The 14,858-nt window shown below is 41.5% G+C and overlaps 2 protein-coding genes across 7 annotated transcripts; one reads left to right on the top strand and one right to left on the bottom strand.

The window, feature by feature from the left end:
- Positions 1 to 1,610: 1,610 nt before the first annotated feature.
- LOC4345993 (lipoxygenase 7, chloroplastic-like) lies at positions 1,611 to 9,632 on the top strand. Its single transcript, NM_001403650.1, has 6 exons — positions 1,611 to 2,127; positions 2,822 to 3,117; positions 6,762 to 7,002; positions 7,234 to 7,566; positions 7,663 to 7,748; positions 7,857 to 9,632. Exons 1-6 carry the CDS (start codon positions 1,752 to 1,754, stop codon positions 9,297 to 9,299), a joined length of 2,775 nt encoding a protein of 924 aa, NP_001390579.1. The 5' UTR covers positions 1,611 to 1,751; the 3' UTR covers positions 9,300 to 9,632.
- Positions 9,633 to 11,264: 1,632 nt separating this feature from the next.
- On the bottom strand, positions 11,265 to 14,499 carry LOC4345992 (ETHYLENE INSENSITIVE 3-like 3 protein). 6 transcript variants are annotated; one of them, XR_010742884.1, is made up of 5 exons: positions 14,421 to 14,494; positions 14,210 to 14,260; positions 11,993 to 13,959; positions 11,855 to 11,909; positions 11,265 to 11,626 (listed from the first exon to the last, which is right to left on the bottom strand). XR_010742884.1 is itself a non-coding variant. In XM_066312882.1 (4 exons), exon 3 carries the CDS (start codon positions 13,855 to 13,857, stop codon positions 11,998 to 12,000), a length of 1,860 nt encoding a protein of 619 aa, XP_066168979.1. In that variant the 5' UTR covers positions 13,858 to 13,959; positions 14,210 to 14,260; positions 14,421 to 14,494; the 3' UTR covers positions 11,265 to 11,626; positions 11,993 to 11,997. The 6 variants fall into 6 exon arrangements, 3 of the variants coding, with proteins under 3 accessions (XP_066168979.1, XP_066168981.1, NP_001390581.1); XR_001548028.3 differs by lacking the exon at positions 14,210 to 14,260 and having other exon boundaries at positions 11,993 to 12,197; positions 12,315 to 13,959; NR_175396.1 differs by lacking the exon at positions 14,210 to 14,260 and having other exon boundaries at positions 14,421 to 14,499.
- Positions 14,500 to 14,858: the final 359 nt, after the last annotated feature.

Here is a 14,858-nt window from a genome sequence, read left to right as displayed (position 1 = left end):
TAAATAAACAAACGGTCAGATATATTTAAAAAAGTTAACGGTATTAAATATTTAAAGACGGATGCGGATGGAGTAATATTTTAGTTTCTACCGCGAGAGCGACGGCCACGCCATGTCGTACGTATGTACATCTATTGGTCCGATCGATCGCAACGTTGCCGCACCCAACGAAAGTTCGGATGAACCAACCCTCTAGCTACCACATCGATCCGCGTCGTATGGATATACGTGTGCACAAAACGCGAGCGCGACGTACGCGGCGGCCAATTCAACAAGTAGCTATCTGTAGCTACTTGGTCTCACCGGTCGATTTTTCTCTGCACCGATCGAGTAATAAACGTGCAGTCGATATATTGTTGGATTCCTGTACAAGTTGGGCGGCTGGATATTATGCCCTGTTGCAAGGTGAGGACATACTTTCTCCGTCTAAAAAAACAAACCCTGGGTTTTTGTGTCTAACGTTTGACTATCCATCTTATATAAATTTTTTTATAATCAGTATTTTCATAGTTGTTAAATGATAAAACATGATTAATACTTTATGCGCGACTTATCTTTTTAATTTTTTTCAAATAAGACGGACGGTCAAACGTTGGACACGGAAACCTATAAGTTTGTCTTTTTTTAGACGGAGGGAGTATATGGGTACGGTGGTATATTCTTCCGGATCTATATGACATAACTATTTAGTACTTACGAATGGACAAACCAAATATCAAAAAGTTGATGATTAAATGGATTTTAAATGTACGTATATATTCTATAAATTTATATGCACTTTTTTTCTAACAGTTTAATTAGCTTGTAGTAGCATTTTTTTTAAAAAAAAATTATAGTTAGCTGATTAAAGTACTGGCTATATATGACCAATATACTCTCCTTATCATAATATAAGAGATTTTGGTTAAATGTGACACATCTAGTATAATGAATCATGACCAAATTCATTGATTAGATTGTGTCATATTACTCAAAATGATTTTTTATATTATGGGATAGAGTAGTATCATTGTATATTCGTATGCAATAACGACACGAGGATGACTGGCTGACTGGTACTTTGCATCGGATCATATATTACAACTCGCCGAGAAGGCCGAACGGTTTCGTACTACCTTTTCGTTTATCTCCATCGATTTTGGTAGCTATACTAGCTAGTTGCTGCTGTCAACTACAGTGCTACTACTTGCTGGTGGACCAGAGCATCCAGAATAGTACGAATTCACACATGGTTTGGAAGCAAGCGCAGCTGTCTGAATTTTTTTTTCTTTTTCTTCCCTGCTCTCTCTATAATCTATATCCATATTTCTCCTACTACGTGCCAACAACTAGTCGTCGAAGCGTGTGCTTGCAGACTTGCAGAGTTGCAGTACATGGCAGAACTCAGTTCAAAGAAATGGCACGATGGCATGCATGCATGAATGAATAAATCTACGACGACGCGACCATCGCCGATCGAGAGAGGAAAGGAGGACGAATTGCCCAATCGAACAGAAGAAAATTAAAACCACGAATAATATTCTCGATTAGTTACTCTTCTTTTTCTTCTTCTAATATTTCCTTCTACTATTATAAATAGCTTGGCCATGGCCCCAACCATAGACGACCTTAATTAGCTCGATCTGCAAGCAATCCAAAGCCAACCCAAGCCAAGCTCACGAGTGCAGAGCTAGACGACGTGTAGATACGTAGTCTCCTCCGATATCTCTCTCTCTCTCGATCGACGCCTCTGCATATATAATACCCATACCATGTTGCGTCCTCAGCTCAATCCATCTAGCCACACGACGACGACGAGCAGCAGCAGCAGCACGCAGCTGTTCGCATCCTCGTCGTGCATCGCTAGCCTTCGCCGGCCGTCGTCGTCGTCGTCGTCGGTGGTCGCCGCCGCACGCCGGACGCGGGGGCAAGGTAGCAGTCGGGTTGTTGTTGTGTGCGCGTCGTCGTCGGCGACGGCGAGCAGGGGAGATAGTTCTTCGGACATGGCGGCGGCGGCGGCGGTGCGGGTGAAGGCGGTGGCGACGATCAAGGTCACCGTCGGCGAGTTGATCAACAGGTCGATCGACATCAGGGATCTCATCGGCAGGTCGCTCTCCCTCGAGCTCGTCAGCTCCGAGCTTGACGCGAGTAAGCTAAGCTAATTAATTGTTTTTTCTGTTAATTAATGATTAGATGGATTGATGATGCATATTCCTGCATGCATGCAAGCATCGTATGCATGCACTGATAATACTCTCCCTCCGTCCCATAATATAAGAGATTTTTAAAGCGATATGACACACCCTAAAATAATGAATCTGAACAAGCCTCATGGGATGGAGGGAGTACTTGATTTGCATAGTTTTTATGCATACTTTGGTTCTTAGATCTCATGACCTAAGTAGCGGAAAACTATTCTAAACTCTACAGGGACATTCTACATGCTATCTAAATGGTTATGAAAAATTTTAATAAGATATATTAATATGTGATAAATCACTCTATAAACATGTGAGGTCAAATTTAACTTCTACAAGTTCTAAAAAGATAGTTGTGAATATATGTTGACTAGTCATAGTTTAATTTATTTTTATTGCAACATTTAGAAGTTAAATTTTAACTTAGTATATTTGTGGAGTTATCTATCATATATTAATCCATCTTGGTTAATTTTTTCATTTTTCAAATAACCATTTGAATAACATGCAAATAACAAGAGGATGTCCCATCAAGAGATTACAATCCACTCTTCTGAATAGCTATCAAATAATAGTGATCCACTATCCTAAATGCTCTCTATTGAGCCTTGCGGATTAATTAATCACCACAATTAATTACGCAGAGACCGGGAAGGAGAAAGCAACTGTGCGGAGCTACGCGCACAATGTGGACGACGACGATCATAGCGTCGTCACCTACGAGGCCGACTTCGACGTGCCGAGTGGATTCGGCCCCATCGGCGCCATCATCGTCACCAACGAACTCCGGCAGGAGATGTTCCTCGAGGACATCAACCTCACCGCCAGCGATGGCGCCGGCAACTCCACTGTCCTCCCCATCCGCTGCAACTCCTGGGTCCAACCCAAGTCCGTCGGCGATGAGGGCACGCCTAGCAAACGCATCTTCTTCGCCAACAAGGTACTTCCTCCGTTTTATATTATAAGTAATTTTAACTTGTTCTAGTCAAATTTGTTTAAGTTTGGTTAAGTTTATAAAAAAAAATAGTAGCTTTTTAACGCAATAAACTTATAATCAAAATATATTTAATATTAGATTTAATGAAACTAATTTATTATTTTAAATGTTTTTAATTTGTTCCATAAACCTGGTCAAACTCAACAAAGTGTAACTAAGAAAAAAAAAAGTTAAAACTACTTACAATATGAAACGGAGGGAATACTTCATTAATTAATTAAAACACACTATTAAATTATTAATACATCTAAATTTATATTAAAAAAGGTGAAATATCATCTCAAATTTTCTCACAAAATCTGAATTGGAGAGTAATATATATATATATATATATATATATGTATATATATATATATATATATATATGTATGTATGTATATATATGTATGTATGTGTATATATATATATATATATATATATATATATATATATATATATAACAAAATCTGAATTGGAGAGTAATATATATATATATATATATATATATATATATATATGTATATATATATATATATATGTATGTATGTATATATATGTATGTATGTGTATATATATATATATATATATATATATATATATATATATATATATATATATATATATATATATATATATATATATATATATATATATATATATATATATATATATATATAGGATACCCATATGGGACTCTATGGTGCCCAGATTCCAATGTATAAAACACATAAATTCTCTCAAATTTTTAAAAATTTACAAATTGTAAGTAGATATCTAGCTATATGAATTTGATTCATACAAATACCTAACAACAAAACAACTCAAACTCAACTTTATTTCACAATTCATTATTACATACCTAACGAATTATATGTTTGGATGTTATATAACTATAACCAAAATCTAACAAAAAAAAAATTCAAACTCAGTTCAAACTTGTTTGAACTTGTTCATATCTAAACATTTAAAAAAAATTCATACTCATTCAAATTGGGTATATACTCAATTTGAATCTTGGAGCCCATACTCCATGTAGCACCAGTTAATTTACCTATATATATATATATATATATATATATATATATATATATATATATATATATATATATATATATATATATATATATATATATATATATATATATATATATATATATATATATATATATATATATATATATATATATATATATATATATATATATATATATATATATATATATATATATATATATATCTACTACTACTTAAAAAATAAGAGGTGCTTCCATCGTCCGTCAAAAAAACCGGGTGAAAAAAAACCGGGCGAAAAAAACCAGTTTGTCCGATCCAAAAAAAACCGGTAAAGAAATTTCCGTTTTTAATTATAAAAAAATTACCCACAAAAATAGTTTCTGTCCGATTCCAAATAAAAAAAATTCCGAGCGACAAAAGAGTTTCCATCTTCCTACAAAAGGAAAGAATAGTGCGAAAAAAAAAGTTTCTATCCGAAGGGAAACACGCGTGAATAAATACCTAATTAAAAATAAATATCTATCTCTAAAAAACCTTCTGTCGTAAAAAAAGGAAAAAAAGGACCGACTCCCGTAGAGAAAAAAAAAGTCCGACTCGTGAAAAAGAGGTTTTCTCGTCCGTAATAAAAAAAAAGAAAAAAAACATCTAACTCAAACTCCGTAAAAAGAAAAGGAGGAAAAAACGACCCGACCAAACTTAAAGTCGCCCCTTGTTATCCGTATATATCTCTTTAACTCTAATCTAATCTATCAATCTAATCTAACAAAGAGAAGTTTCCATCATCCGTTAAAAAGGAAAAAAATGCGCAAGAAAAAAATAATTTCCAAAAAAATGCGCGGGAAAAATACGGTTTCCTTCGTCTGAAAAAAACAAAAAAAATGCTATTAAAAACTATCAGAAAGAAATACACCATTTCTAAAAAAATGGTTTCAAAAAACCACACAAGAAAAAAAAACTGTTTATAAAAAAAAGCCGCTCTGAAAAAACTAACCGATGAAACACTGTTTATAAAATAACAGATCCAAAAAAAACAAACGGACTCAACACGCGAAAAAAACCGATGTTTCAAAATAAGGTTCGAGAAAACCGTCCGACTTAATGCGAGAAAAAAACCATCATTTCGAAAAAAAAATTAGAGGAAACCATCCAACTCAATGCGAGAAAAAAACCGCCGTTTATAAAAAGAACCGCTCCGAGAAACCGTCCGACTCAAAGCGAGATAAAATTGATGGGCGCTTGGGTCGGATAAGATCCATCGATATTTTTCCATCTCCTACACATCATTTCCTACACATCATTTGTTTCCTCATCTAATCCCTGCACTTTTTGTATGCAATTATCATTATCAGACTTTTTTTAATAACATATTATATAAAAATAGTATTAAAAATAAACATATTTTTAATTGTTATTTAGAGAAGAGTGCACGGTGACTATTTTGTGTAGACTTGATCCTGAGTGTAGGATTTGATTAACCTATTATTGGTTGCAAGAATAATATTGAAAGAATATTTTTTTATTATATGTATATTGTTATATGAATAATCCAATTATTTTAGTTAAAGCAAGCATTGGTAAAAAGATTGCCATCATCGAGTTTGGGTCATTACATAAAGATGCTCTAATTTTCTAATTGTGTTAGCTACAACGATCCATAGAAACATTATCATTGATATGGGTACGCTTGAAAAATGTCTATTGTCATTGGATTATTTTTTTTACCCGTTGCAACGCACGGACATTTTTGCTAGTATATATATATATATATATATATATATATATATATATATATATATATATATATATATATATATATATATATATATATATATATATATATATATATATATATATATATATATATATATATATATATATATATATATATATATATATATATATATATATATATATATATATATATATATATTCATTAGTTGGAGTTAGCGTGGATGACGAGCGACCGCGATTGTGCGCTTGCTCTTAGTGCACTTATATAGTCCCTCGGTTGCTTAAATTCCCCCGAAATTTTCACAAATTCACACGCAGCATAAAACGTCAATTGTATTGGGCTTACAAATCAAAAATTGCCACCGAGTTGGGCTGGCCCATGGGCCGTCCCGTAAACAGGTGGGCCCAACCTAGCAAAATCGTTGCCGGGACCACCTATACATTTGTCGACAAATTTTCTACTAAAAATTTAACAGATGTAATTATAGTACAATCATAGTGTAATTACACTGTAACTTGTATGTAATTACACTGTAACTTGCATGTAACTACAGTGTAACTTGTATATAAGTTTCACGTAATTTTGAATCGTTAGATCTATTACAAGATTTGTTCTGGTGAGGAAGAAAAAAATCACAGCACACACATATGTGAAAGGATTTATTCCCAGGACCTATATTTTACTGAATAACATGTTGCCGAGAAATTCTTGAAAGTTACATACAAGGTACATTATAGTTACAGTGTAATTACATGTAAGTTACAGTGTAATTACACTACGATTGTACTGTAATTATATCTGACAAATATTAGGGGGAGAAATTTGATGACAAATATCTAGCAAAATCGTTGCCATTTTGCAGACTTACTTGCCGGGACAGACGCCGGCGGGGCTCCGGAGCTACCGGAAGAATGACCTCCAGCAGAAGCGCGGTGACGGCACTGGCGAGAGGGAGGCCGACGACCGTGTCTACGACTACGACGTTTACAACGACCTCGGTAACCCGGACAGCAACGGCGATCTCGCCCGCCCCGTCCTTGGCGGCAACAAGCAGTTCCCCTACCCTCGCCGCTGCCGCACCGGCCGCCCCCCCTCCAAAAAAGGTTCGTGAGAGAAATTTTACTGTTCTTGAAAAAGTATCTCAAGGTACCTAAATTTCACAGTAAAATTTTCGATAACTCAGGGTACTTAGTAACTACATATATCAAATTTTACACTAATGTGGTACTTCTGGTACCATCTTCTCAAGAATGGTAAAATTACCCGTATAACGGATTACGTATAGTCGTTGTCGTCTCCGGTGGCGACTGATCGAGTTTTGGACAATGTTGCAGACCCTAAGTCGGAGACGAGGAAGGGCAACGTGTACGTGCCGAGGGACGAGGAGTTCTCACCGGAGAAGGAGGACTACTTCCTCCGCAAGACGGTGGGGTCGGTGCTCCAGGCCGCCGTGCCGGCGGCGCAGTCGCTGCTCCTCGACAAGCTGAAATGGAACCTTCCGTTCCCGTCCTTCTTCGTCATCGACAAGCTGTTCGAGGACGGCGTCGAGCTTCCCGGCGTCGACAAGCTCAACTTCCTCGAGAGCGTCGTGCCCCGCCTGCTCGAACACCTCCGCGACACCCCCGCCGAGAAGATCCTCCGCTTCGAAACTCCGGCCAACATCCAAAGTAGGCATCGAATTAAACCGAACAGCTTCACCTCGATCGCCATTGATTCTGCAGCATTCCAAGTGTCTAATGGTGTTTGCTGTGTCTTAACTGCAGAGGACAAGTTCGCATGGCTCAGAGACGAGGAGTTCGCGAGGGAAACGCTCGCTGGCATCAACCCGTACGCCATCGAGCTCGTCAGGGTGAGTCTTCATGTCAAGAATTCAGATATTTCGATTCGGATTTTAGAGAAAGTTTGTCAATGTTGTGCAGGTTTTGATTTTGGTTTGATTTTTGCTCTGTGAGTGCAGGAATTTCCGCTGAAGAGCAAGCTCGACCCGGCGGTGTACGGTCCGGCGGAGTCGGCGATCACCGCCGATTTGCTGGAGGAGCAGATGAGGCGCGTGATGACGGTGGAGGAGGCGATCAGCCAGAAGAGGCTGTTCATGCTCGACTTCCATGACCTCTTCTTGCCGTACGTGCACAAGATCCGGTCGCTGGATCACACCACCATGTACGGCTCGCGCACCGTCTTCTTCCTCACCGACGACGGCACGCTGCAGCTGCTCGCCATCGAGCTCACCCGGCCGGCCTCGCCGTCGCAGCCGCAGTGGCGGCAGGTGTTCACGCCGTCCACGGACGCCACCATGTCGTGGCTGTGGCGGATGGCCAAGGCCCACGTCCGCGCCCACGACGCCGGCCACCACGAGCTCATCACCCACTGGCTGCGCACGCACTGCGCGGTGGAGCCATACATCATCGCGGCGAACCGGCAGCTCAGCGAGATGCACCCCATCTACCAGCTGCTGCGCCCGCACTTCCGCTACACGATGCGGATCAACGCGCGCGCCCGCTCGGCGCTGATCAGCGCCGGCGGCATCATCGAGCGATCCTTCTCGCCGCAGAAGTACTCCATGGAGCTCAGCTCCGTCGCCTACGACAAGCTCTGGCGCTTCGACACGGAGGCGCTCCCCGCCGACCTCGTCCGCCGCGGCATGGCCGAGGAGGACCCCACGGCGGAGCACGGCCTCAAGCTCGCCATCGAGGACTACCCGTTCGCCAACGACGGCCTCCTCATCTGGGACGCCATCAAGACCTGGGTCCAGGCGTACGTCGCGCGGTTCTACCCCGACGCCGACAGCGTCGCCGGCGACGAGGAGCTCCAGGCGTTCTGGACCGAGGTGCGCACCAAGGGGCACGGCGACAAGAAGGACGCCCCGTGGTGGCCGAAGTTGGACTCGCCGGAGAGCCTCGCCCACACGCTGACCACCATCGTCTGGGTGGCGGCGGCGCACCACGCCGCCGTCAACTTCGGGCAGTACGACTTCGGCGGCTACTTCCCCAACCGGCCGTCCATCGCGCGCACGGTCATGCCGGTGGAGGAGCCCGTGGACGGCGCCGCCATGGAGAGGTTCCTGGACAACCCGGACCAGGCGCTCCGCGAGTGCTTCCCGTCACAGGTGCAGGCGACGGTGGTGATGGCGGTGCTCGACGTGCTGTCCAGCCACTCCACCGACGAGGAGTACCTCGGCGGCGAGCAGACGAGGCCGTGGAACAGCGACGCGGCGGTGCAGGCGGCGTACGACGGGTTCGCAGCCCGGCTCAAGGAGATCGAGGGCGTCATCGATGGCCGGAACAAGGATAGAAAGCTCAAGAACAGGTGCGGCGCCGGCATCCTGCCGTACCAGCTGATGAAGCCCTTCTCCGACTCCGGCGTCACCGGCATGGGCATCCCCAACAGCACATCCATCTGATGAGACAAAACGCTCCAAAACTACTTGCAAATTGATCATTCATCATCTACTGTTTTAACCAATATGTCACTCCCAAATCTTTATTGATTTTTATCATGTTTGAAAAGATAATCGAGAGGTATCATACCATTTTTATAGTCTAAAATTTAGATATTATGTATCTCAAGGTATCACAATGTTTAATGTAAATAAATTTTGTTACCTCAAGATATTTTCTTAGCGACTGTAATTTTTTTCCTCTGTTGGCACCATTCTTATCTGCCTTTTAACAGAGCTAGTACTTTCTATATGAAGATCTTTTAAAAAAACAAATTAATAAATCTATTTTTAATTTGTACTAGTAGTTAATATTTAATTAATCACACGCTAATAATCCAACTCGCTTTACGCGCAATAGACTAACTCAACCTAGCCGCTGAGCGGTCCCACATGTCGGCAGAGGTTGGGCGGTGGTGCAGTATCGGTGCGTCAGCCGTGGACTCGCAGGTGGTGAGCAGCGGGTGAAAATCTAGCCCGGCCTTGGCCGGACTGACAACGATGATTCATTTCCCCTCCTGAGGGCGTTGTTGTGCCATCTTATCCCTCAAGGGTGGTTGCCGGACGAAAGCCCAGTCTTGACTCTTTTGAGATTTTGACGGACGACGGCGGCGGTTTTTCGTCGCTTTCCTCCTTGGAGACGTCGTTTAGGCATTCCCTTGCTGAAACCACTCGAACGATTGGTGCAAGCACGCTCTAGAATAGAGTTGGGCTTTGTGTTGGTTGTAAGGGCTTTTTTGGACGATTTTGTATGTGTTCCTTTGTTGGCCTAGCAGCGATGGGTCGCGCTTAGCGGCAGCCGGTTCAATGCTAGCCTTCTTCGGAACCTGTGTGTTGGCGCTGTCGGTGAGTGGGTAGTGGTATATTTTTTTTATTTTTCCTAGTTACGACCTTACAGGGTTGTAATCTTGTAATTTTTTTCCTACTCTATTAATAGAATTTCGCACTGTCTCGTGCGAGTCGTTAAAAAAAAAACCTAGCCGCTGAGTCGAAAGGTGTGTTAACTGCTAAGTCAAAGATACCTAACTAAATGCAAAATAATTCACTAAGACTTTTCTATTGTACTATTAGCTTTTCTAAAACCAAAGCCGAGTAACAGAAGTGACAAATAAAATCCTAAATGAATCACAATACTGAGATCTACCATTTAAAACTAGCTATGACTTTGAAACATGAGCTCAACATAATCTGGGAGATCGGGATAAGAGGAAACACAAAAAAAAAGTGTGATGGCAAAACCGTGGATGTATAACTCTATCCATCAAGGTTCAAACAACTTCTCCGGTGCTCTCAAATCATATACGTGGTTGCGCATTAGTGACTAGATTCAGTCGCTCTTTAACCACTAGTGTCTAACCCCTGGTCTTCACCTTTTTAGCATATATTAAGAGTTACATTTGCAAGTACGAGATTATGGTATATATATATAATGATGTATGTGCGTATACGTCTTCCACATAGTCTTCCACATAGTTATATAGGAGAGAAAATAAAAGAGGAGGGATCGGTAGAATACCCAAAGGACAAGGGACAAAAGGCATATCTCCTGTTGGGCCTAACAGGCCGTGCCAACATATATACCGTTGGGTAATCGTATCATCCTTAAAAATGTATATAAAAGTATTCTATTTTTCAGTGTAAAATTTAGTAGCTCTAGGTACTGAGTATCTCAAGATATTAAAAATTTTAGTGTAAAATTTAGATACCTCGAGGTACTTTCTTGTAAAATTCCTACCATATACCTTGCTGTCCTTTGCCGGCAACCTGCTCGATCACTATATCCCTTTGCCCCTCTCCTCTTCACGTTTCATCTCTCACGTGCATGGCGGCTTCGATGCAAGTATAAACAGGCAGAACCAATTCAGTCTAAAGATTTGGCTACATAAAGCACATCAAGTTTTTGCCACCTCCAGCACGGAACAATTAAGGTTCCAGCATGCAAGAATTCAGGTATTATTATGTCTGAGCTAGCTGCAATGAACATGTCTCATATACATCAAGATTTATCTATGAGTAACTGAGCAAAATTAACATGGTAGCACAGGTAAAAATGTATACAACCATCCAGCATTGCAGGAAATTCTCCAGCTAAGCGAGTTTCTATGAGCTTTTTTACAGCCAGGCTAAATAATCCAGAACAGGCTAATTAAAAGCGATAGGTACAAATTACAGATCATTGGCACGACGCATCCTTCACTGGTTGCAGCAGGTTAAGCGGAACACCAGCATGCCATGATGAGCGCGCCCTTCTCAAGTTCTCAGCGATTAGCTAATGAACGATACAGGAACTTCTGCAGGACGACAGATTGAGAATTCAGAATTCAGAACAAGAAATTCAGTGAGTGTTCAAAGGTAGGTTACTTTTCATTTCCTTTTCCTTTCTTTCACTTCTACATATATATATATACAACACTATGTGCCATGGTTTCCATTACTTATAGTGTGACACAAAAAGACTCATGTGTTTCTTTCCAAATCATCATTTTCAGAAAGATTTCCTACTGGAAAATTTAAATTACCTGCCACCATTTACATTTCTGGATGTCGCAGTTCTTACAATTGCAAAAGAGTTGCCTATCATGCAAGTACCAAGAAAAAGTAAATATATGTAACCAAAGAACCGAGAAATAAAATAACTAGACAAGTACAGGAATTACCTAGGTTATGTTCCCAGATATGGCATTATATCATCATCATCTAGCAATACACCGATGTCAGGGATTGGACTACTACCAATGAAGTCAAAAGGCAATCCATCAAACGAATTCCCATTGAACTTATCAGCAGTACCACTGTCGAAAGGATCTCCCATGAGCTGATTTCCATGGCCAGCAACAGAGGTTGAATTCCTACTACCTGTGGCTGTGATATGATAACCATATGAACTGCTATCAGCCAACACCCCTGTCTCCGTAATAGGCACATGATCATCTATAGATTTTGGTAGTGATTGTTTCATGGGAAAAGAATGATTACCACCTGACGAAGAATTAGTAGTAAAACCAATAGGTGGTGGACCAACATCAACCTGAAAAGTGTCTTCAGACCATGGATTTGTGTGACCATTATTTTGGCATGCTAAAGGCTGATATCCCATATAAATCCTTGAAGGATTAACATTTGTAATCTGGTTGCTGTTATAGTTATTAACCACAGCAGCAGGAGAAGATACGAAGTTCCCTTGAACATATTGATGCTGTAGAGTTTCAGTTGTATTGACATGGCTGAGGCTTGTCATCTGGTTAGCCATGCCCATCATCTCCGTTTGGTTTATTCTGCTCATATTGGGCAATGCATTGCTCACAATGGCTAGTTGATTGTCATCTTTTTGTGTTACCTCAACCTCAGATTCAGCAGTAAGTAAATGACCACTAGGTCTCTTTCTCTTCCTTGATTCATTGGTCCCTTCATTGCTAGGAAGTACTTGATTGGGTTGCTGATCATGGCGTCCTCTGTTGTGTCGACTAGAGGTATGCTCCTCTCTGATCTGCGCAGTTGGCTGACGACGCCCCACATTATCTTTGGATGATGAAGAGCGAGGAGGTTCCTCCAAATGGTCGACATCATACTCATCACTGCTGCTATATATATCATCACTTTTTCCCTCACGAGAACTACGGTGTGTAATCTGTGATCCAACATTGTCAGAACTGCGAAAATATATTTCCTCTCTTCGAAGAACTCCCAGCCAAATCAAGCTCTCTTTAGCAGTCATTTTGTCTTGCAAGCACTTCGATTTCCTTACACAATTCCTGATCTTATCAAAGTTTGGGGCCATGTGTTTGATCACACCCGTCAGCACGCCAACCTTCCAAACCTTCTTAAGATCATGCGGTTTTCTGTATGGTGGTGATATTCCCATTGGAAGGCCTAAAGAAATCCACCAATCCTCATTTCCTGATGGCCACCATGGGGGAGGGACACCCTTATCCAGTGGGTACTTGCGCTGCTGCGGGCTGCAATGCTGCATCAACGATGAGAGCAATGATCCCAGGGTAGCATCCTGGAGATCCATCAAGCTATGCTGGTTCAAGACCCCTCTGCGCTTAGCATCAACCAGCATTGAGTTCTTAACCTCATACTTTGCAATGGCAACCGGCCCATTCACATCGAACCGAACCTTCTCCTTCCACCAAGCTCTAATGTTATCCGATGCACCACTGACAGGCTTCCCTTTATGAGGAATGATCCCATAAACAAACCCACGAGCATTGCACACCTCCATCAGCTTGAGCATGTACCTCAAGATCCCATCCTGGACTCTCGCCGTCTTCTTGCGGAGAGCCTGCTCAGACATCTTCTTTGTTTTGGACTCCTCTAGTGCTGCCTGCTGCAGAGCAAGCTTCTGCTGCCTCTCCTTGATCCTCTTCAGCTTGATCTTGTCTTTCCACATCCGTCGGGCCAGCTCCTCGGCATCAATCTCCTCATCACTGACATCATTCTCCGTGAGGTTCTCGACGCCATCAACCTCAAAGTCAGACGTATCGCCTAAATCCTCCGTGAGAATAGAAGGATTGCCCATTGAATTTACTGCTTCCTACCTTCCTTAACCAAATTATCTCATCACCCGAGACAACTCCTTGTGCTTAGTTGGCTTGTTCAACGATACCATCAAGAGAGGAATCTGCCCAATTTATGCATGTGGTCAGACGCAATACTAACAAAAATAAGAGTAATAGATTAGAATTGCAAAATCATACATGGAAATGTCAAAAACCCATCTAAAAATTTCCCTGGCTTTAATCTGCTAACTCTGTATCATCTAAACCATCAAGAACAGACGCCAGATCAATCCACACATATCATCATCCATCACAACTCACGACCTAAATTCCCAAACAGAAAATGATATGCCCCTTGAATCAAAACTGCACCTCTCACGACGACACGTTTCCGCACAACCTCGCTTGCAAAAGGCCGCAACCCTGCGGGGGATACAGGTAACGGAGACTGATCTCGAACCAATCAAACCCTAAAAAATCATGCGCAGCGAGGAAAAAAAACGGCGCCACCTATCCCTCGACCACAAACCCCCACCCTCAGAACAGCCGAAATGGATTGGCGGCGGCATTGAAACACACATACCTCGTCGGAGATGCCGCTCCCGCCGCCGCCGCCGCCGCGGAGTAATCAGATGAGAATGTCTGGGTTTGCAAGGCAAAAAGAGGAAGAAATGGAGAGAGTCGCTGTGGCGGAAATGGAAAGCAGCCGCGGTGGGATGACGTCACGCAAGAGGCTGGTTTTTTTTTTTGTGCTTTTGTTTTTGTTTCGAGTGTTTTGCCTTTTTTTTTTTCCTTTTTTTTTTACAGATGCTGTGCACTCCTTGTGTTTGTTTGTCTTGCTATCTAACACTTGCAGCCCTGCGTAGTGTGTTAGTAGAACTCAGAACAAATAAAAGATGTTATGATTTTGTTGATACGAGATAATAGGTGGAGTGTTATATTTTTAACAAATTCTGAAGGTTAGAAATTAATATGTTTTTATGCCGGAGAGTGGTGAAATTGTCTGTTGAATTAGCACTGC

The sequence above is a fragment of the Oryza sativa genome, chromosome 8 (assembly GCF_034140825.1).
Source record: "Oryza sativa Japonica Group chromosome 8, ASM3414082v1".
NCBI classification, from domain to species: Eukaryota; Viridiplantae; Streptophyta; class Magnoliopsida; order Poales; family Poaceae; genus Oryza; species Oryza sativa.
Note: the sequence above shows the minus strand (reverse complement) of the source record. Positions and strands in the feature narration are given on the sequence as shown.

Bases quoted from the DNA above. Each gene is read 5' to 3' on its own strand.
- LOC4345992 (NM_001403652.1), bottom strand. From the start codon at position 13,857: ATGGGCAATCCTTCTATTCTCACGGAGGATTTAGGCGATACGTCTGAC.
- LOC4345993 (NM_001403650.1), top strand. From the start codon at position 1,752: ATGTTGCGTCCTCAGCTCAATCCATCTAGCCACACGACGACGACGAGC. The intron at 7,003-7,233 runs GTTCGTGAGAGA...ACAATGTTGCAG, and splicing joins CCGCCCCCCCTCCAAAAAAG to ACCCTAAGTCGGAGACGAGG. The intron at 7,567-7,662 runs GTAGGCATCGAA...TCTTAACTGCAG, and splicing joins AACTCCGGCCAACATCCAAA to AGGACAAGTTCGCATGGCTC.